Raw genomic sequence first — 22,766 nt, 5'->3', positions numbered from 1 at the left:
TCCAAGAGCTAATAGCCATAAATTTTTGCAGCTGGATATGTTTAGAAATGCCTCTTAGCTATTTTTGTTGATTTATTTTCTTTGTCTGTATTTGTGCAATCCAGCTTTGGGCATGGACGCAAGCAGCCCTGGCCACTAGACGTCCACCTCTAATGATATAAACTCAGGAAACATAGTCTCTCTCCTGTGGGAAAGACCCCATATGGAATCCCATGGAGTTATAGCTCAGCCCAGGAGAAATTACTACATGTTGGAGAATCGTCTTCAGTTCCTCTTGTGGTAACTTTAGTCTGCATTCTCCCTGCCTGTTTTGAAATCTATCTCTATCTATCTATCTATTTATCTATCTGTTTGCAACTCCAGTGTCCAATAATACAGTGGTTATATATTATGGCATATTAAAAGGCCACAAAAATGAAAAGGCAAATACTATTTGCTATGTTGCTTCATGGAAAAGCATATATATGTTAAGTGACCACTGCATATATTTAATTGTAGTATGCAAATTTTATTTATACATTTGGATAAAATTTAGACATTTTCTCTAAAAGAGGAAGGTGAACTGACAATTCTTGATGACCTAATATATGCTGAGTTTATCGCATTTAATGCATAGAATAACCCTGTAAAAAGGCGTTATTACCTTCATTTAAAGATGAAGAATCTGAGTCTCAACAAGGTCAAATAACTTGCCAAAGGTCATACAGCTAATATAAAGGTATAACCAGTGTTCCAGTTCAGTCCAAAAGCTAAGATCCATGTTATTTTTATTCTGTCATGCTGCATTTAGAGAAACCTAACAATTAATGATTTAGGTAAAGAGCTTAGAGTTATGACTTTTTTAGTTAAAAATAAATATGAAGATATTTTTGTCCTCCATATTCACTGAGTTACTAATTTCTGAGTGAAGGAAGTATGAGTGGTACAGTGGAGAGAACTCATCATCCATTTGTCCTTTCACTATTACCTCTTTCTGGACATCCATTTCCCAGGCAACAATATACATGCTCCGAGGTCTAAAGTCAAACGGCTTCTATGAAAAGAATGCAATAGCTTAAGCCCTGAACATAAGACAGAGCAATAAACAAATCAGTATGGGCAGGGCTAAACTTAGATGAAATTTAGAAATAGAAATTTATTTTTTTTTTCTTTTTAAACCTCCAGCATTCTTTCCCCTCTCTTTTACAGTGACCCATTTTTGGTATCACAAGCTGTCTCTATTGAAATTAATAAACGTATTCAAGACCTCTGAGTGGTTCCCTGGGGACAGTTTGTTTTCTGAAGCTGCTATAGATCCCTCCAGCTGCCCTAATGAGTAAGGGGTGTGCACCATAAGCTTTGTATAATAGGTCGAATACAGGAAGCATGAAGAAGGTTCTGGAGCTAACTTTTGCCTTCTTTAAGTTTGGTTTGGTGTGAAATTTGAATTATTAAACAAGAGTCAGTAAAACATTTTTTAAATAAACATTAATATTGGGGGATAAATGATTCATCAAGTTTAATTCACTTCTTTTCCCAGGACCATTTATATTTTAGCCAGAGATGGGAATCTTATGGTTCAAGAATGGAATTTCAGATATCAATCAGCAGGTATCAATCAATCAATAGGTCTCCATTGCCCCTGAAATCGTAAAATTGTTTGTTTCCCTTATGAGTCAGACATGGGACCTGGAGAGCTGAATAGATTCAGTTCACCATGATAAGGATTAATTTCTCCATCCGACAGAGGAGTAGTTGAAAGTCAGAAGAGTTGTGGAGATCTGCCCTCACTTCACAGTTAGTAGGTGGTAAACAGGTTAGAACCTGATACTTCTCCCTAGAATGGTAGAACTAGAGGGCTGGCAAAGATCTTAAGTTGCAACAGGCATGTCCATTCTCCTTACAACCTCCTCACCAAATAGTTGTCACATCCCCAGTGACAGGGAACCCACATCAGTCCAGTGATTTCTTAGACATTGCTGATCTGAGCACTGTGTCACCTTGATGACTCCACCTATAGGACAACACAGGAAAAGACTAACGCTTCCCTTCTCTTCTCTGACACTTCTGATTCAAATCCCTGCATCATCCCGATTAAGCTTCTCTGAACTTGCTACAGTTTACCTCAAACTATGGTTCTCAGAACCAAACCTAGTACTCCAGGTGAGGTCTGGACTTATTTATTCCTTCCTTCCTTCATTCAGCAGAAATATATTTGATCAGTGTCAGACTACACTCAGCTCAGTGCAGAGTAAGGAGGAATGCTCTGTCCTGTTGCTCAGGACAAGATACATTTTTGGTTACTGTCCAAGATCAAATTCTTTCTGGTTTTTAAGGGTTTATGGTCAGCTAGCTCTCTTAAGTTCTTTCCCATGGACTCCTATTGTAGTGTGTGGCTTGAGTTCTACCAAGCTGTTTCTCTGTGTGGGAAGTTTGCCCTATTTGTGTGAAAACCCATCCTGTCACCGGGGGGTGGGGAGGGGAGGGGGGTGCCTACACAGGCTTTAATAAAACCCATTTGGGTTTTAATGAGAACACCTTTCCTCAGATCCCGACCCAGCTTTTATTTTTTCCTAATGCCAAAGTTGACATGCCCCCAGTGTATCTCTGTAATAAAACCTAATCTCTAGGACAGAGAGCCATCTCTGCGCTCAGGAGTCAATCAGAAGCCAAGGAGAGGGTGGCGAGCTCACATGTACATGGAGATGCTTCCGCAGGCTGTGGAAAACTACCTGTCCAGTCCCTTCCCCGTGGCTTCCCACCGTGTTATCCCTCCTTCTGTGCCTTTGCTCTTCACATGCACTTGAACTGGCTCCCCGGGGAAAAAGGCAACCACCCAGTAATAGGGCACATGATCTCAGTCAAGGTCTAAACAGCATTTCTGGAGTCAGGATTCTGGAAATAGGAGGCTGTAGAGCTTTGACATCTGTACCATCCTATCTTGCTGTGTCTTTCCTCGCTCATGCCATCCCTCCTCATCCTGTTCTTTTCCCCTTCTCTCTTGAAAGAGCTCCTTTCAATGGAATTTCTTGATGCTATTTACACATTTATGGAGGGTCTTGTCTACCCATTAATAGGATAAGCAAGATTTAAAACCCAGAGAAATCATTTGGGTGAGTCACGCTGAGGACCCTGGGACCTTTGTCCTAAGCTTCCATCAGCAATTCACCCTGTCGGTTTGTACATGTCACGAAGGGAGCAGCAGAAGAAAAGTCTGCAGCCTCCATCAGTGTCTCCCTTCTCCGACTCAGAAGCCTCTCATGCTCGTTCCTCCATTTTGTTGGTTCTTGTCGCAGGAAGGAGACGTGGTCCTTCTAACTCGAGTTCTGTTAAAGCTAAAGCAACATCTCCTCGCATGCCTGTGCCGTGGCAATCCTCAGTACCCGCTCTGCACCTCACTGTGCAAGGCAAAGAACCTGCACCTCTGATGAGTCAGATCTTCCTTGAATGGGGGAAAAATCGTCAAGGATGTCAGTATAAACAAGCTCTCGGCATGGAGTGAGGGAGAGAGATTCCAAACTTTTCCATGAGAGAGCGACATCTCCCCATCCTCCAAGTCTGTGTTGTGAATATTCCCCACATTCTTCTCCATAAAAGCTAGCTCGTTTCTACCACTCTTGTTTTCACATGTTGTTTAGGTCAAGTTTAAGCTGTTCTAGCTTTGAGCTGGAGTTCTGATGCCAACTCTTTGCAACCAACAAGGACCTACTGTACAGCACAGGGAACTCTGCTCAATATTCTGTAACAACCTAAATGGGAAAAGAATTTGAAACGAATAGATACATGTATATGTATAACTGAATCACTTTGCTGTACACCTGAAACTAACACAACATGGTTAATCAACTAGACTCCAATATAAAATAAAAAAGTTAAAAAAAACCCTGTGCTGTCACAGGCATATCCCCTCCCTCAGCCCATGAGCCACCCTCCACCTTATCCATCTCTGCACACACACTTTAAAAAAAAGTTTAGTATTACCAGTTTGGCAGGAGGAAGTGTAAATGTTATGTCAGTGTTAAGACAGGACTTAATCCTGAGAGATGAGTTGTCAGGGAAGCGAGACACTTATTGACACGTGTTAAATGACACCTGCAGTTCCCAATGGTGCACAAACAAGGTAGTTCCAGGACAGGTGAAAACTGCTCCACAGGAGTGGGGGGTGGAATTTTCCTTCCTGTCTTCCAGGGCAGAGTGTACTGTCATTCTGATGGGCCCGGGTAGCAGATGGGTAATAAATGAAATGCTTCTGGATTACCAGGTTAGTCAAACACCCAGGAAGTTTGGGTCCTTTCAGTTTCGAGCGAGGGATTAACTGGAATAAGCTGGGCTTTCCAGAATTACAGAGGGCCTTTTGATGATGTCAGAAATTCCAAGAGGAGGAGGCTGGAGAAGAAAGTAAGAAAAGCTGAACATCTGTTCTCTGTAAAAATAATAAGCGAGCAAAACAAAACAAAACGAACAAAACCAACCCAAACCTACCCCTAACTCCTCCCTTCCTGGTAGGCTTCTCCAGGTAGCTCTCTCTTGTCCTGGCATCTGTAAGGCTGAGGAAGAAAACCAGTTGAAAAGGGGTGAAGCAAGTGGTTTGTAGTGTTGGACATTATATTTAAAAAAATACTAATGCCTGAGCCATTTTCCAGAGATTATAGTGCAACCGATGTTAAGCAGGGCTGGAGCTCCCATGTTTTGGTAAAGTCTCCCAGGATTTTCTAATGTGCAGCCGATACTGATGACCACGGGACCGAAGAGCATCCTGCAAACGCAGTGGAGCCTGTGGGGTCACCTGGTATTTGAGATCAAATGCTGCTGGAGGGACTTGCCTGGCGGTGCAGTGGTTAAAACTCTGCGCTTCCACTGCAGGGGGCACGGGTTCGATCCCTGGTCAGGGAACTACGATCCAGCATGCCACGTGGTGTGGGTAAAAAAGAAATAAAGTTTAATTTTAAAAAATTATAAAAAAAAACTGCTGCTGGAATTCCACCTTCAAGAGAGCAAAGTCAGCATTTTCTCCCACATACCCCCATGGATTTCTAGGCTTAAAAACAATCTTTGAGGGCTTCCTTGGTGGCGCAGTGGTTGGGAGTCCGCCTGCCGATGCAGGGGACACGGATTCGTGCCCCGGTCCGGGAAGATCCCACATGCCGCGGAGCGGCTGGGCCCGTGAGCCATGGCCGCTGAGCCTGCGTGTCCGGAGACTGTGCTCCGCAGCGGGAGACGCCACAACAGTGAGAGGCCCGCGTACCACAAAAAAACAATCTTTGAGTATCCTTCAGTCATTCCAAGGAGAAAACGGGGCTTTCCTCTGGGTGTCACCCCTTCCTTTCTGCCCCATCACCTCCCTGTTGAGGGCTGTGCCCATCACTGGATCGGCTGAAAACAGGAGGAGACTGTCCAGTTAGAAGAGGCTGCACAGGGGACCCATCCTAAATTTCCATTCTAGATCTCTCCTAAACCCCATATCAGGCCCAGAGCAAGTTCAGGAAATAAGTCCAGCCATGTCTGGAGACTCTGTAGAGGTCAGAGGAGGACACACCACAGAGACTGAGGTTCTGCCTTCCCTTGCTGACTTTTGACGCGCTAGTCTGTCTGGGAAAGTTTGCACGAAGGCCAAGTCTATGGCTAAACTCGGAGCTCTTTATGTTCCAGGACTATCATTCCTGCCCCTTTTCTTGGGCAGTAAATAACTCTTGGCTTTGACAAACAAGCCCTGGTGACACATTGGTGATGGCTGCGGGCAGAGCAGAGTCTGGGTGTTTCTGTGCAGAACCTGGTACCCTAAGCCTAGTCTGACCCTTTTGACTCAGATTTCCTCATTACAAGGAATGGTGGTGACCGTGGCCCTGAGAGTGAGCATGGCCGGGGTCTGATGTCTTACAGTGAATTCCGTGGTTCCCCACCGAGGCCCCATACCGGGGAGACGCAGCCCCACAGCTGCTGGGAATGTTGACGGTAATGACTTATAGCTTGTCCCTTGGTGGCCAGAAAGGAATGCATCGTCCAAGGTTACTGCCTCTTTCAGGAGGTGGCCGATGCTGGGATACAAGTACCCGTCCTTTCCTCGATCTGGGACACATCGGCTTCAGGGCTTCTTAAAGTATCAGGTGAGGACTCAGTCACACCTGCCTTAGGAATCAGCTTCTCCTGCTCTTCAACTGTGCTGTCCTCACTTCCTCTTGGGTGTGTTTCCTGAGCTCACCTCAACAAACCTTCTGTGTGCAACTCTCCCTCACAGGGCACCCAAGCTAAGTGACTTTCTCTTCACAGCCACTGGTCCCTCAGAGGTCAGCTTTAAGACACAGGGTATTAACATCACCCCAGGAAAATGACTTGCTTTGTAGTTAGAAGGAAAACTTTTATCAGGTGCACATCTTTGACATTTATTTCCCCTTCTGGCAGCTATGGCCTTCCTAAGGAGGCCTGGGGAGGACAAGTGAGACCTCCAGTGACAAAGCTGCGGTGACTCTAGAAATTTGCACCTGAAGTAACCTGAGAGACAGATTGAAAAGGAATTCTGAATCCCACAGACTCGCTAAGGCGAGATGCTGGAAGAAGACAGGTATGAGATTAGCAGAGACATTCAAGGAAAGTTGGAAAAGTGACAAGGAAGAGGAGGCAGGGGGCTTTCTTTAGAGATGGGAGATTTTTGTTCAATTTCCTGGATTAATTTTAATGGTTAAAGAAAATAATCCACATCTGTTAATTTACTGCAAGAGCTTTTGTAATTTGAGAGCCTTCCAAGGGAGGGGAGGATGACTGTAGATTTATGCAAAGAGTTAAATCTCGTGATGTGAACATGCAACAAGAGGCCCCACCTGTGTGTACAATGTACTTAAAGGATTAGAGCAAACTTTGAAAATTATGATATGTTTTACCTACAGTAATCACCTTACCCTTTAAGCTTCTATTTCCTGGAAGGAGGTGGGAGGAAAGAAAACCATCAATTCTCTCAGGTAATCAGGTGCATGAGACACTCTGCTTGTGGGATTGAATGAAGGTTTAAGTGCAGGTGGATGAAGGATGTGTTCTTGATATATTTTATTTTAAACCTATTTTCAATGCTTGCAATTCCAATTCCAAGGTGTTGCTTGCCAGAGGTCCATGTGCCCTGAATGAAGGTGACATTTTCAGGGAGATGCAGGAGCCAGGGAAGCAGTCGTCGTGTGAGGGGCTACTGGGTGGTGGAAGGGGAATTTTAAAAGAAGTGTTGCTGTGGTCTCCATGTTCCCTTCAGGGTCTTCAAGAAATTTAAGTAAATACCTGACATTCTCTAAACCAAAGGTATCCCTGGGCTAAAGCAGGTGATTATTAAAATGACACAAACATTTCTTTCCACTCCATGTGATTAACCAGTAACGGAGGCCAGAGCATTTATAAAAGAATGACCAGGGCTTCCCTGGTGGCACAGTGCTTGGGAGTCCGCCTGCCGATGCAGGGGACATGGGTTCGTGTCCCGGTCCGGGAGGATCCCACATGCCGCGGAGCGGCTGGGCCCGTGAGCCATGGCCGCTGAGCCTGCGCATCCGGAGCCTGTGCTCCGCAACGGGAGAGACCACAACAGTGAGAGGCCCGCGTACCGCAAAAAAAAAAAAAAAAAAAAAAAAAAGGAATGACCATCCTCTGCTATCCACTAAGCTACTGCTTTTGATTATTCAGTCTCCATAGCTTAGTCCGGCAGGCGAAGAGTGGGAGAACAGGGTAATCAGAAACACAGAAACTCAATAGCATTCAGTCTGTAGGAAGCAGAAAATCACACACAGATATGTCTAAAAATGACACAGTACTTTATTTAAAAAATACTCAGGTGTTGCAAAAAATACATAGAAATATAAAGTTTGGTCGGTGCACTTTACTAAACTTCAACTCACAGGTTTGTGTGTTACAGATTGGAGCAGAGTTTGTTATGCACGTGGAGAACCCAAACCGATTTATTAAACAGGATAGAAACAGGTTGTCTGGGTGAAGTGGTCTGGCGGGGTGGGGTACCCTCCAGTTTACCTATCAGATACGGATATACTAGCTCTTCAAAGGTTGTTCTACCAGTTTGGATATGGGTGAGTGACTAGTTCCAGTGGGGGAAAAGCAAGATGGATTCACCAAACCAAAGAATTCTAAACAAAGACTTATTTTTTTCTTTCTGCAACACAATATACATCACAGTAAAATGTTTAATACTTGCAGGTTTGGGGGTTGAAAGAATTCAACGCAGAGGGAGGGAGAGGAAGGATACTGACCAGAGAGCGAGCACTGAACGTTTATCTTAAAAGACGTGTGAGAGGCAGAAAAGCAATTTAGGCTGCACTGTCTTCCGTGCTCCCCTTTCTGTGTGGGCAACACGTGGCATCTGACAGTATTTCAATGTGGAGCTCAAACCATAGAAAATGGGATGAAACGAGCCAACTTTCTATCAACTTTGGCAGTTTTGCCACCAACAGTAAATTGGACCTTTTTAATAGGAGGAAATTGAAAGGTTTCTCATTGAACAGAATTAAGTAGTGGGATCAAGAGATTTCCAGGCCTCAGGGTACCTCATTAGCAACTGGCTTTTTTTCATTCCAATGTCTCCCCTCTCCCAGGTCACCTGAGATTATAGGATAAAAACAGAAGGGTGGCCAAACTTCTCCTGTGCCCTCTTCTCATTCTCTCTGAAGTCACCAGATGACTCATTTGCCAGGGGGGGACCCTTTTTTTTTTTTATAAGCACTAAACACAGCTCCTGAAGCATTTGGACAGTTTCATTGTTTGGTGATGGAAGCCGCAATAATGTGTTTTGAAAACTGTTTCTTTTTCTTAGCTCCTTCCTGCAAAGTACCATCAGCCCGGTCAGCTTGCTTAGGGGGTGGGGCTTTCTAAGGTCCAGGCCCCTATTCTCCACGCTCCACCCCTGAGCCTTCAATGTCCACTAGACAGCTCTACGGGCGCCTGACCCTTCACTCTGCGCTGTATTCATCCTTGAGTGTGAAACTCCATACCTCTTACCTCCTCTGCCTGCAGGGATCCCAAAGGGTTCTCAGACTTTGAGCTGTAACAACAGAGCCACCAGAAAGTCCTATAAAAGCAGCAGTGACCTTCTGGAGCTGTCAAGTCTTTAAATAGGATTTGGGATTTAATGCTGTATATTTTTAAAGGAAAGACATAAGAATTGCTAGTTTTTTTAAATAACGCATGTCTTTTAGCCAATTCAGAATCTGCTCACCCCTACTTTTTTTAAACCAAGGAGAGATAAAACTTTGGGGGAAAAAAAAAAAAAGACCAGATCTCAGGCTAAATAAGGAAGGTGTATGTTAGGTGCAATCAGACTAAAAGAAGAACTTCAGTGGGTGACTTGTGGAAAGGGAACAAAAAATAAAAGAAAGGGGAAAGGAAGGAGCTTAAGGAATTATGTGATCTGTCATGGTGTAGTATGAATTACAGCCTGAAAACTCCAGGAGCCTTCTCATTCTGAATTCTGAGACCCAGAGCAAAAAGGTCAGAAGAGAATCTTTTACCTTTTGCAGATTTAAAAAAAAAAAAAGCAATGCCCCCCAGCAGCATTGCGGAGACTCCCCCTTAGACCGCTGTCTTGGACACGCAGAGATTCTTCTGGCCTGGGCCCACCTCCTACAGTAGAGTTCTGTTTATACAGCTTGTCTTAAGACCACAGTGAGTGCTTCTTGTTCTGCTTGGGCCACCCTGTAAATACTTAAGTCGGCGTATTATTTAAAAAGGAATAATAAAAAGCTTCTATTTTCATCTCTTCCTACCCATCTCCGTATCCCGTGTCAACCTGCGCTGAGCACGACAGGCTTCTCTATGGGATTCTCCATGTCCCTCTCTCTTCCAGGGACAGAGAGAAACCTTGGTCATCGTCCAAGGTCAACGAGAGGCTTCTGACCTGCGGTTTAATTCAGTAGGTGACATCCTCTTATTAGCCGTCCTTCCCCGCCCCCCTCCCCCTTCGGGTGTGCTCTTTCAGAGTAGACGCTCAGTTACACAAGAGGGTGGAGTTGGAGGAAACAGAATCCTCGGAAGTGATGTGGACACCTCCTACAAAATCACCCAAAGTGCTAGAAACAGCACTTGGCTTTATCCCTCTCTACTTCAAGCAGGTCTCTAAAAAGCAAAAATGACCTACGTTCTGTGTTGGGGGAAGTATTTGGATACTAAATCATTCCGTGTCTCAGGTCTTTCGCTGGCCCACTAGTGAAGAATCTGGGATTTCCATGCAAACCTCCAACAGTTTTGGTCTCGTACCTCTTGCTGCTCCCTGACCCCGGGCCCTTTTGACTTCCAGAGGGGCCACCTGGGGAAGGCAGTTCTTGATCCCTCGTGGTTGTCGGAGGCATTACCAGAAAGCTGGGCTCCAGCCTGCCAAGCAGTAAAGGTAGGGGTAGTAAGGGTAGGCGTTATGCATGGAGATGAGGGAGCCCCGCGAGAAGCCCTCCTCTTTCAGAGCTGGCAAGGAAGGATGCTTCTCCAGGTCTCCCAGGTCTGAGGTGAGCTGCTTCCGCTTGGTCTTATAGCGTCTGTTCTGGAACCATATTTTCACTTGGGTCTCCGTGAGCTTGAGGTTCTTGGCCAGGTGAGCCCTTTCGGGAGCTGACAGATACTTCTGGTGACTGAACTTCCTCTCCAACTCAACGACCTGATTGTGCGAGAAGGCGACCCGGGAGCGCTTCTGTGGCTGCTTGGGGGCTGGGGGCAGGCTCGGTGAGGCGTCCCGAGTGTTTTCCCAGTCCAACAGATAAGTCTCAAAGTGCCTATCTGGAAATGAGAGGGGAGAAGCAGGGATGGGAAGGAAAACGTTACATGTTAGCAGGGAAGAGTACAGAATTCAATCCACCCTTATCTCTTCTGGTGAGTGAACAAACAGCCCACTGTCAGTTTAGACACATTGCACTTTTTTCACAGGACTAAGGAACTCTCTGAGTGGGGAGTGAGTGCCTATGTAGATTACGTGTTAGTTTTCTACTAGTCATCAAGTCCCCAAAGTAGGAGCAGTTAGTGCTAGAACTTCCTGCCCTATCATCCAGTAGAATGAAATAGGGATTCTGCATATGTCTTGAGGGGAAGTGGGAGCAGAGAGGCAGGAAAAACTCTGAGAAGTAAGATACCCGGTAAAGCGGGCCCCAAAGGCACCCGATGTTAACATCCGGGTGGCAAGAGAGGGCTTGTGTGGTAGGAAAGTTCATTCTCTGGCTTTAATCCCCCCTTTTTTTCTCAACCAGCCGTTAGGATGCCTCATAAGAAGGGTGTGTATTGTATGGTGACGGCTGGTACCTAGACTTACCGTGGTGATCACTTTGTAGTGTGTACACATATCAAATTATTGTGTTGTACACCTGAAACTAATATAATCTTATGTATCAATTTTACCTCAGTTTAAAAAAAAAAACTGATGGGAAAGAAAGTAAGTCTACTCTAAGCGTTCCGACGTTATAACTCCTGAAGACCAGAGGGGCTCCTAGACTTACTGTTTATTGCCCGTGGGACTGGGAAGCGAAGGGCATCTTTGTTGGTCAAACCCTGATTTATTAATATTAATACGCTATTATCAATAACTCGTTATATGTTAATTGTCGTAACTGCCCAGAAGTAATATGGGGCTGGCGCCGATCAAGGGTCGCACTGTGGCTGGGAGCGATGTGGGGGTTTCCTTCTGGGACACTGGACCACGGTGGGAGCTTCGTGCGCGCTCGCCTTTTGACCCCGGGGCGCGGAGAACCCGCTGCGCAGAGCACCTTGCCGGGCGAGTCAAGCCCAGTCTAAATCCTGCGCCGCCCTGACGCTGGGGTCACGGTTAATCTCCGAGGCGCGCCCGTGGCGGAGGCCGTGAGGTCCCTTCGCCCGTCGCCGCGGGGCCCCGCATCCCTGCAGCCGGAGCTCCGGAGGTCCACCCAGCACCCGCCCTCACGCCCGTTCGGCCAGCAGACCGGCCCTCCCTTCCGAAAGGACCCACCCCGGCCCAGCCCGGCCTCCCCAACCTCGCCGGCATACCTGGCTCGGTCTCCGCCGGCTGCTCTGCCTCCCCGCGCGCAGCGCGGGGCCGGGCTCTCGGCTGGTCCTCCGGAGCCCCGGCGCCTCCTCTTCCTCCCTCGGGCTCCGGCTCAGGGTCTCGCCTCCGGTCAGGCTGGCGCGGGGGCTGCGGGCTGCCCGCGTGACCTGCGCGCCGATCAGCGCCTTCCCGCAGGATGTCCTGGATGAGGAAGGAGGTGAGCGGCTTGGACTGGGTGGGCGGCAAGGCCCGGGGGCTGCAGCTAGCTGCCCCCGCCTCCCCGGGCCGCGGCTCGGGAGTCCGAAGCATCCCCGAGGTTCGGCTCCGGCGCCCAGGCTCAGGCCCCTGCGGATGCCACCAGGCTGAGCTCGCCGCTCCGGCACCACTTTCACTTTCCGCGGCCCCGGGAACTTATAGCCTTAGGGGCGCGCCGCGCCGCCTTCCCATTGGCCGCCCGCCCGAACCGCGCGGCTGATTGGCCGCCCGCCGCTCCAGGTGAGGGTAAAGGGGAGTCCCTCGCACAGTCTGGGTCGTGTCTTTCATAGAGGATTTCTTCCGAAGTTGCTTCTTCTCCAGGATCCTGGCTCGCCTCCCTCCTCCCTACGTCGTTTTCCCTGGCTGGTAGAGAAAACCAAAGCGGGTCTCTTCGGCCCCAACTCAGCTAATATGTTTAGCTGCTTCTGGGAAATCATGATGCAGAAGAGAAATACTCCATTTAGCTCTTAGAGATCGTTAAAGTGCCTTTACTCACAAAGAAATAGCTGGGGCAATTACCAGCATCCCACCTTACAGATGAGAATTCTGGGTGCCCGTTGACAAGGAGACAATGGTAGCAAAGCTGGGTCTACTAAACCTAAGTCTGTCAAAGAGACATGACAGGTAAGTGCAGTACCTGACCCCAGGCTGGATTCTGTACTTGGGGCAATTGATGAAAATGGAATAGGACCAATGGCTAAAAGTATTGAATCAGTGTTACATTTACTGAAATTGGTAACAGTATTGTGATTGTATAAAAGAATATTCTTCGGAAATAAACACTAAAGTATGTAGGGGCAAAGGCCAATGATGTATGTAACTTACCCTCAATTGGTTCAGAAACAATGACATAGATGGATAGATAGATTCCATATGATAAAGTTGAATGGGTTAAAATATTAATTGGTGAATCTAGAAAAAGGGTATACCAGTGTTCTTTTGAACTATCTTTATTTAAGCAACTTTCCTGTACGTCCTACTCTAAGACACCTTTCATTCGACTGGAAACTTTTCAAAAAGACGGTATGTTGTACGTCTGGGGAGAAGGGAGAGGGAGTAGGTTATTGCGGATAAAGAAACCGCTAAAGAGAACCACCTTGTGTAATATGAATGAAGGTCTTCGGCAAGGATGGTTTTCTTCTCTCATTTTTTTCATTAAAAATTTTTGTACCATTTTCTTTTGAAATAGTTATAAATTCCCAGGAATTTGCAAAATCTGTACCCCTAACTTCCCCCAATGGTGACATATTATGTAACTGCAGTAAAATATAAAAACCAGGAAATTGACATTGATACACACCATGAATTAGACTACAGACCTTATTTTATTGTCACCATGTAAAAGCCTGCGTTCATGTGTGTGTGCGAGCGTGTGTGTAGCTCAATGCAATTTTATCATGAGAGTAGATTCTTGTAAAGCCACAATCAAGATACAGAATTGCTGCATCACTGCAAAAGAACTCCTTGTGCTATCTCTTTGTATTTGTGTACCCAAACCCCTTCCCTCCATCACGGACCCCTGGTAACCAGTAATTTGTTCTCTGTCTCTATAATTTTACTATGTGGAGAATGTTCTATAAATGGAATCAAACGTGGTACAGTATGCAACCTTGTGGAATTGGGTTATTTTTTTGCTGAGTATAGTGCTTCTGAGGCTACTCAGACTGTTGCATATATTAATAGTGAATACTTTTTAAAATTGCTGAGTAGTATTCTACTGTACAGATCTGCCAGAGTTTGTTAACCGTCCACCCACTGACGGACAGTTGATCTGTTTCCAGGGTTTTGTTTGTTTGCTTGTTTTGTTTTACTATTTTGAATGAAAGTGCTGTAGACATTCATGTACAGGTTTTTGTGTGAACACGAGTTTTCATTTCTCTGGGATAAATGTCCAGGAATGCAATCTCTGGGCTGTATGGTAATTGCATGTTTGGTTTTGTAAAAAACTGCCAAACTATCGTGGTTGTAGCATTTTTAGATTTCCACCAGCAATGCATGAGAGTTCCAGTTTCTCCACATCCTCATCAGCATTTGGTGTTATCATTATTTTTTATTTTAAGCATTCTAATAGGTGTGTAGTGATAGCTCATTGTGGTTTTAATTTTAATTTGCATTTCCCAAATGGCTAGTGATATTGAACATCTTTTCAGGTACTTCTTTACCATCCATGTCTCCTCTTTGGTGAAATATCTGTTCAACTCTTTTTGCTCATGTTATAATTGGATTTGGGGGGAGTTGCTGTTGAGTTTTGATAGGTTTTTTTAATATATATATTCTATATACGTCTTTGTTGAATATATGGTTTGCAAATATTTTCTCCTAGTCCATAGCTTGTCTTTCCATCTTTTTTTTTTTTTTTTTCCCCTGTACGCGGGGCTCTCACTGCTGTGGCCTCTCCCGTTGCGGAGCACAGGCTCCGGACGCGCAGGCTCAGCGGCCCTGGCTCACGGGACCAGCCGCTCCGCGGCATGTGGGATCCTCCCGGACCGGGGCACGAACCCGCGTCCCCTGCATCGGCAGGCGGACGCCCAACCACTGCGCCACCAGGAAAGCCCTCCATCTTTTTAACAGGATATTTCACAGCAGAAAAGTTTTTGATGTTGGTGAATTTTTATTTCACAGATTTTGTTCTTGGTGTCATGCCTAAGAACTCTTTGCTTATTCCTAAGTACTGAAGAGGCTCTCCTGTGTTATCTTCTAAAAGTTTTATATTTTACTTTTAAATCCATGATCCATTTGAATTAATTTTTGTATATGGTGTGACGTTTAGGTTGAGTGACCTCTTCTCAGTTTTAGAATTTAGAGCTGGGTGGCATTTCAAATCACAGGGGGGAAATGTGAATTATTTAATAACTAGTGCTGCCATTTGGAAAAAATAAAGGTCTAGTCTTATAACAAAATAAATCCCAGATGGCTCAAACATTTAAAACATAAACAGGCACATGAAAAAAAATAGTTTAACCACACTCATCATTAGAGAAATGCAAATCAAAACCACATTTAGATACCTTCTTTCCACCTATCAGATTGACAGAGGTTAGAAAGATGATGTCTAGTGTTGGTGGGGGTGTGAGGAAGAGTTGCCCCCATACTGTTGGAGAGAGAGTAAGTCAGTTTTGTATATATGGGTGGTAACTTGGCAAAATCTGTCAAATTTAAAACTGGGCATATCCTTTGACACAGATATTCCATGCCTAGAGATTTACTCTAGAAATCTACAAATACACAACATACTGACTTGGGAACATATCCTCAGTTTAGTCGGAGAGTTGCAATTCAAGTTGCAAAAAAATAAAATGTTATAAAATGAACTCACTGTGTTAAAAGAAATAGTCACAGGTTATCTATAAAAGATTTTACATTTGAACATTTGAACATATAGAAAAATCTGGAAGGATAGAAATATCTCAATAGAGCATTTACCTCTGGTCAGTGAGATGGTGATAGCAGATTGGGAGAAGAGGAGAGTGGAACAGGGTGCATTTCCTTGCACTAATTATAATTTTTTAAATTAAGAACAGAGCCAGAGCTGAGCTTGGGCTCCTTTCTTCCACAACCTCCTCCTCAGGTATCAGGTGTCCCTTCAGGGTGGGGACACAGCCCCAGCCCTTTCCCGTACGTCACTTAGCATGTTGTTCCTTTGGTGCTTAGTATTTTGGACGTTTATGTGGATGGGTCCTCTCCTTGAGCAGGGACCGTGTCATCCTCATTTACACTATCCGTAGCACAGTTAGTTTTTGACACACAGAAGTCACTCAATAAATATTTGCTGGTGGATGTCCAGCTTTAGGTACTATGTGGCATCTCACTAGCTGGCAGCGTTATCCATAAGGGACCACAGGGTCCCAAGGCACATACCAGTGTAAGGTCTGTCCTCCCCTCTTTGCCATGTCTATCCAGCTTAAACAGGATGAAAATGATAGGAATAGGAAGACACAAGGGGCTGTTGTAGGCTTTTTTTAGATGGAATAGAGTTCTGGAGAAGAATAAACACCCCCCTTCCAAGATGCTCCCCTCCAAATGCCTGGAATGCAACACCTGCAAATGGCAAGGGGGAGTTAAGTTGTAGATGGAATTCAAGTTGCTAACCAGTTGACCTTGAGACGGAAAGATTATTCTGGGTTATCCAGGCAGACCCCATGTAATCACAGGGCCTTTATAGGTGAAAGAAGGAGGCGAGAAAGTCAGAGTCAGAGAAGGAGAGGTGACACTGAAGTAAGGTTAGAGTGATGGGAGGTGAGAAAAACTCAACTGGCCCTTGCTGGCTTTGAAACGAAAGGCAGGGGGCATGTGAGCCAGGGAATGTGGGCAGCCTCTAGGAGCTAGAAAAGACAAGAAGTGGATTCTCTCCTAGAGCCCCTAGAAGGAACAGAGCTCTGCCAACATCTTGATTTTAGGCCAATGAGACCCATTTCAGACACCTGACCCCTAGAAACTAATACAGGGGCATTTATAAAGGGATGTAAAAATGATGAGAGAAGGATTACCAGCTCTGCCTTCATATGAACTTTGGGTCTCTTAAAAAAAATGTTAAATATACTTTTATATCCATAATCCTGTCTCTTCATATCTTCTTTGTATATTTTCTTCCAGTCTTCAGCCATACACATTTGTTGGATAAGTGTAATTTTGTATCTTGTTTTTTCCTTCCAATGTCATATTACATCATAAGCATTTATATATTGTTCCATTATATATTTTATTTTATTTTTTATTTTTTTTGCAGTACGCGGGCCTCTCACTGTTGTGGCCTCTCCCGTTGCGGAGCACAGGCTCCGGACGCGCAGGCTCAGCGGCCCTGGCTCACGGGCCCAGCCGCTCCGCGGCATGTGGGATCTTCCCGGACCGGGGCACGAACCCGTGTCCCCTGCATCGGCAGGCGGACCCTCAACCACTGTGCCACCAGGGAAGCCCCCATTATATATTTTAGAAGCCATCTAGACCCAAAGACATTTAGAGCTAGAAGGGATCTGGGGATCATCTAATAAAATTTCTTGGTTTTCTCGGAAAGAATCCGAGATTTTTTTTTTTTTTTTCTGCACTGCGAGGCTTGCAGGCTCTTAGTTCCTCGACCAGGGATGGAACCCAGGCCCGGCAGTGAAAGTTCCAAGTCCTAACCACTGGACCACCAGGAAATTCCCAAACCTGAAATTTACAGAGACAAAAGAACTATAGATGGAAACTATACAAGCCCAACCACTTCACTGCATCACCTTCCATCCTCCCACCCACCCCAACCTGCCTCCGGTGCTACCCTACAGTGTGGAAAGTGGGAGCAGAGTTTATAGAATTGTCCTGTATAAATATGTTTTACAATGTACTTGGAATTTATTTTAAGCAAGTATGCAACACGTGCAGACACAGAAATGACTGTATTGAAGGAAGAATTGTTTATACTCACAGATCCCCAGAAACAGGAGGCACAACACACTCTACAGGGCCACATGGGGAAGCACCAGGGTTAAGAGACAAAAAAGACAAGGGGAAAGCATGGACACAGCCTTTTTTGTGGTTTCCATGGGAAGGAATGGGCAAGGCTGAGCAAACTTAGGATTGGGTAGTTTGAATAAGTTCGGCAGGCTCTGGGCTATAGGGGTGGTCCCCAGTTGTCCAGTACTTGGCCCTGGCGTGATTTGGGGCAGAGGAAATATGGACTTGGTGTGTGAGAGTTAGATAAAGGAGATGGTTGGGGGTATGAACTCCACTGGTTGATTTGCATATCAAAGGTGTGTTCACAGGCAAGTTGTTTGCCGTCTTTAGGAATTAACTAACTCTGACAGACCCTCCCTGGGTTCAGCAAGGTTTCAGATGTCCAAGCATCATAAAATACAGAAAATAGAAAACGTGATTAATGTGAAATGCATCATTGTCACAGCACACATTTTTCTTTTAAAATACATTTCAAAGCCTTCTGGGGTAACCACACCAAGTTTATACTTACCGAAACGCAGCGTGCTGTGTGTCTTTCAAGGAGGCACTTGTGTTGGCTCTGCTAATTCAGAAAGACAAAAAGAACGAAGAAAAGAGAAGTCAATCCCAGCCATCACCACAACAGAAAGGACAAAAGCCTTCCACCAGCCAACACATTTTATAAGATTTCCGAGAAGGTAGCGGTTGGAGGTGGGAGAGGTTGAGGTCTAATCTCAAGGTCTAACCCAGTTGATGGCAGAGCTGCAAGGGTAAATGTTCAGGTGCAGTGTTCCTTCCCTAAGGGCTACCTGCTCAGGGTGAAGGGAGCCTCCTTCCTGTTATTCCTCTTCCCTTTTATACCCCCCCAGCCCCAGCCCCTGTTCCAATTCCCAGTCCCAACTGGGTCTAGATGGGCCTCAGTGAGAGAGGACTCCCTGATTTTCTCACAGTAGAGACTCCTACCATCCTCAATATTAAACAGACCTCCTTGGTCCAGTGCTATCCCTTCCTGAATCTGCTTTCCTGGCTCTGGGAGTGGAGGGGTGCGAGAAGATTTTCCCCATCGTTCTTGCAAATTCAGTGATGTTGGAATTCAGACTTGTCATTATCTTTCCAGGTTGGATTGGAACATTAAACTGTTTTTCATTTTCTATATCTTACTAGAAAGCATCCTGTATGTTTCCCTACCCCCGTGTCCTCCCTGCAGTAAAACTGAAGACATTTTAGCCCATATGGAGAAAGAATTGTTTGGAAGCAGCTTCAGGGAGTTCAGTGTGTCTTAGAACCCTAGACCAGTTGGGGGGTGAGAGGCAGAATTGCTTGTTTTGGAAGGAGGACAGTGGCTAATAGAGTAGCTCTGGCTGTGGGACCTTGGGCAAGTTACCTAACCTTTCTGATCATGCCTCAGTTTCCTCATGCAAAATGGGCGCAAAAACAACATCCCCTCAAGGATTATTGAAAGGAATGATGAGGCTTTTCACGATAAAGGACCTCAGCGTCTGGCATGCAGAGGGGGTCCAGGAATGGGTTCTTTCCATTAGTAGGGTTAGGTTCTAGACCCACCTGCAGAGTAAACAAAACTTGCTTTTCCTAGGCACACTGCACATTTCCCAAACAAATAGGAGGTCTGAATCTAGGGTCCCTAATAGAACTGGGGAGGGGAGGGGAAGGAGAGTGCAATGAATGAATGAACATGCCTGAGATATCTGCATCGTAAAAACCCAATATCTCAAGTGTTCATCTCGGTTTTCCAAGGCCTCCCACACAGAGGCGTCAGCTTCCCTGCCCTCCTTCCCTCTCTTACTTCCTCCCCGACACGGTCCCCTGCCTTTACTGATTGTTCTGTCATGGTTCCCACTCGTGTCCTGCCCAGTCCTATCTCAGGCCTCTGTGCCTGCTGTGTGTGTATTTACAGTCTTTTGTTCATCTTCAGCAGTTCAGTTTCTACCCAAAGTCTTCGGAGACCTCTCCAGCCTCCATCACTGGCTCTGCTGCTCATTTGAGCATCTGATCCTCTAGTGCCTTGGAGTATTTCATCATTTTCTGCTTCTCCGTTGTGTTGTTGGCTTCATCAAAGGTCAGGGCTGTGTCTCAGCTCTCCGTGTCCTACTCCCACCAGGAGAGGGGAGAGAACTGACATGTATTGAGTGCCCACTCTGGACTGGATCACCACGGACATTTCATTTGCACTACAACCCACTGGGGATCATTTTTGACAGATAAGAAGATAGAAGCTCAGAGATTGAATGTAACATGCCCAGGTTCTCACAGCTAACCCGGGTTGTTCTGGCTCCAAACCCAGTGTCTTCCCCACCATGCCGTGCACTAGGCACATAGCAGCTGCTCCTTAGACACCCATCCTCAGGTTGCAGTGGAGTCTCCCATGGCCTCTTACAGAGTCCCTGGCTCAGTCTACCCTATTTCCTTGCTTCTCTCTCTCTCTCTCCTCGCGTGGAAGCAGAGCCACTGAAAAGAGGGACAAGAGGAAACCACCTCCCACCAGGCTAACCTGGATCAGAGGCACCGCCCCTGCAGTGGTTCAAAGGCATTGCCTCCCCATGGATATCGCTCAGTGCCCTACATTTCTCCGCTGTGGCATTTGGGTTAAGACGATTTTCATGTGTTAACGTGAAAATGCTATGTGTGTTTGGTGACACATTAAGCTATCCTCAGTTACACAGTGGCATGAATTAGCCAGACTTTTATTTTCCAACTGGTGATGGGCAGGGTACACACCCGCAGGATGTGAAGGATGAGGCCTGAGAGTGAAGGGCAAGGAGACCAGCCCAGAGCCCAGGAAAACTAGGCTGGGAGGCCATGCGGGGAGGGGATAGTACGTTGAAGGGCCGGATCTGTGCTTCTCAGACTTTGAGGTGCACACAGATTACCCGGGGACCTTATTAAATCCAGATCCTGCCTCGGTAGGTCTGGGTGGACCCTGAGAGTCTGATTTCTTTCTTTTTCTTTTTTAAAGATATTTTTTGGTGGGGACCCCTTTTAAAGTCTTTATTGAATTTGTTACAATATTGCTTCTGCTTTATGTTTTGGTTTTTTGGCCCCGAGGTATACCAACCAAGGAACAAACCCGCGCCCCCTGCATTGGAAGGCCAAGTGTTAACCACTGGACCGCCAGGGAAGTCCCAAGAGTCTGATTCCTAAGAAGCTTCAAGGTGATACCACTGCTGCTGGCCCAAGGACCCTCTCCCCTGCCCACCACCACCAGTAGTGAGAAGCTGAGGGCCCTGGGCGGTTCTGGGGGGGAGAGTGGAGGACCCTGTGAGGACGGCATGGAGGCCACTGCAGTCCCACGTGATCTACTCCAATTCTTTTTCAGGGGCTTCTGACCTGACATGTGCCTATGCCCTGTCTGTCACTCTGAAACCCATCCATGTTTCAAATGCCATACTTACCCAAAGACCTCTCTTTCCTTCCATCCCAGGACCCTATAAAAAGGTCTGTTCCTCCGACTCTGTACCTACTTATGCCAGTTTTCCCTGCAGACTTTTCTGTGTGGCAAAAGGGATTGGGGTTTGTGGGAAAGTTCAGTAGCAGAGAGTGACTCAACATCCTTCTGCTTCCATCAGTGCTGATTGCCTAAGGAAAGCCATTAGGGAGGATTTATTGGGCAATAGGAACCCAAGAGTATTTTGCTAACGGTGCCCCTGGTCACCTGCTCTCTGCCCCCTCCACGGCTGCCTGTTTCTGGGGAGCTCAAGGCTGTGGGAGCATGTGCAGAAATTTCCACGTGCTCTAACTGGGTGGCCTCTGTCCCTTTGTGCTTGTTCTGTTCAACAGCTTAACAGAGGCCCTCACGGGGAGGCACACTGCGGGCTGTTTGTCTAGGGAAGGAGGCTCTGACCTTCTCACAGCACTCCGGCTGCCAGAAGCAATTTGAGACCGACTCTCTCCCACCTCTCAGCCGCCCCCTCCTCATAAAACTGGTCAGGCCATCACAGACGACGCCCTGAAATGATCGTATCCAGGCGGATGATCATCTGGGAAGGGGCAGAGTCAGTTTCTGGGGATGGAGTGGATGCACATCCCCCAGGAACGAGGGGCCGAGGGCTAAGACTGTGCTTGGCCTTCCAGACGCTTCTACTGATCCCCTTGACTAGACAGGGAATGGGGACACGAGAGGCTATTCCGCAAAGAAAACTGTCTTCTTCCAGAACTACTGACTAGGGCTTCTCTGACAGACACTTTTCTGAAAATCACTTAGGACGACATAGCCACTGACCACTGAGGAAGAAGAAAGTCACTCAGCCAGGGGTTCATATTTGGCCTGAGGCAAGTCCTGCCCAATGCAGTTAAGACCATCCTGATGTTTTCACAGTTTGTAAGGGAAGTGACCACCCAGGCACAGGCAGAAGGATGGGGAGGTGCTTAGAGACCACCCTGCAGCACCTGAGATGCTTTGGGCATCGGCAAAGGCTTTCATCCCATTCATATATTTACCCAGGTTCTCATCCCCTCTGAGGGGGCTTGGGGAGGGGAAGGAGGGGAGATAGAGAATGACCTGGAAGGCATGGACACAGGGCATGCTAGAGGGGGAGATGTTCACGACTGGGAGGCGTGTGGCACTCCTATTTAAAATTCACATAGGGAATTTTACGCTCCCACTGCAAAGGGCACGGGTTCGATCCCTGGGCAGGGAACTAAGATCCCACAGGCTGAACGGTGCAGCCCAAAGATAAAAAAAATAAATGCAATTCACAGAATTGGGTGTTGAGAGACCCGAGGTGTCATTTTAGAAGTAGGGAAACTGAAGTTCGAAGAATGGAAATGACTCATCCAAAATCACTTGTTAGTGACCAAGTGAGAACTTTAACCCATGTCTCTCAATCTCTAGGTCAGTTTTATCTCTATCTCTTAACACATGTGATTTCTACTATAAAATGTTTTAAATGATAAAAAAAATGCAGAGATCATTGCTATCACTTAATTGATAGCATGTATTTTTTTTTAAAGAAATAAAATGTTACAGGCACAGCCAAAGTCCCCTTGCCAGTGTTTTATTTCTATGACATGCCAACGGGCATGGTAAGGCCTTTAAAAAGAAAAAGAAAAAATTCCTCTTTGTGAATCCTCGTGGCAGAGCCAGTAGGTAGCTGATTGATAAGTAGAAAAACTGGTGGGTCAAATCAAGCAT

General features: G+C 46.2%; 1 protein-coding gene across 1 annotated transcript; it reads right to left on the bottom strand.

The window, feature by feature from the left end:
* Positions 1 to 9,211: 9,211 nt before the first annotated feature.
* On the bottom strand, positions 9,212 to 12,345 carry NKX3-1 (NK3 homeobox 1). The gene is made up of 2 exons (XM_004270667.3): positions 11,956 to 12,345; positions 9,212 to 10,722 (listed from the first exon to the last, which is right to left on the bottom strand). Exons 1-2 carry the CDS (start codon positions 12,260 to 12,262, stop codon positions 10,304 to 10,306), a joined length of 726 nt encoding a protein of 241 aa, XP_004270715.1. The 5' UTR covers positions 12,263 to 12,345; the 3' UTR covers positions 9,212 to 10,303.
* Positions 12,346 to 22,766: the final 10,421 nt, after the last annotated feature.

This window comes from Orcinus orca, chromosome 6, assembly GCF_937001465.1.
Source record: "Orcinus orca chromosome 6, mOrcOrc1.1, whole genome shotgun sequence".
Taxonomy (NCBI): Eukaryota; Metazoa; Chordata; class Mammalia; order Artiodactyla; family Delphinidae; genus Orcinus; species Orcinus orca.
This window is presented reverse-complemented; position numbering and strand designations above follow the sequence as displayed.

Excerpts from the sequence above, each read along its gene's own strand:
- NKX3-1 (XM_004270667.3), bottom strand. The coding sequence starts at position 12,262 with ATGCTTCGGACTCCCGAGCCGCGGCCCGGGGAGGCGGGGGCAGCTAGC. Across the intron at positions 10,723-11,955 it reads GCCGGCGGAGACCGAGCCAG|ATAGGCACTTTGAGACTTAT; the intron begins GTATGCCGGCGA and ends TCTCATTTCCAG.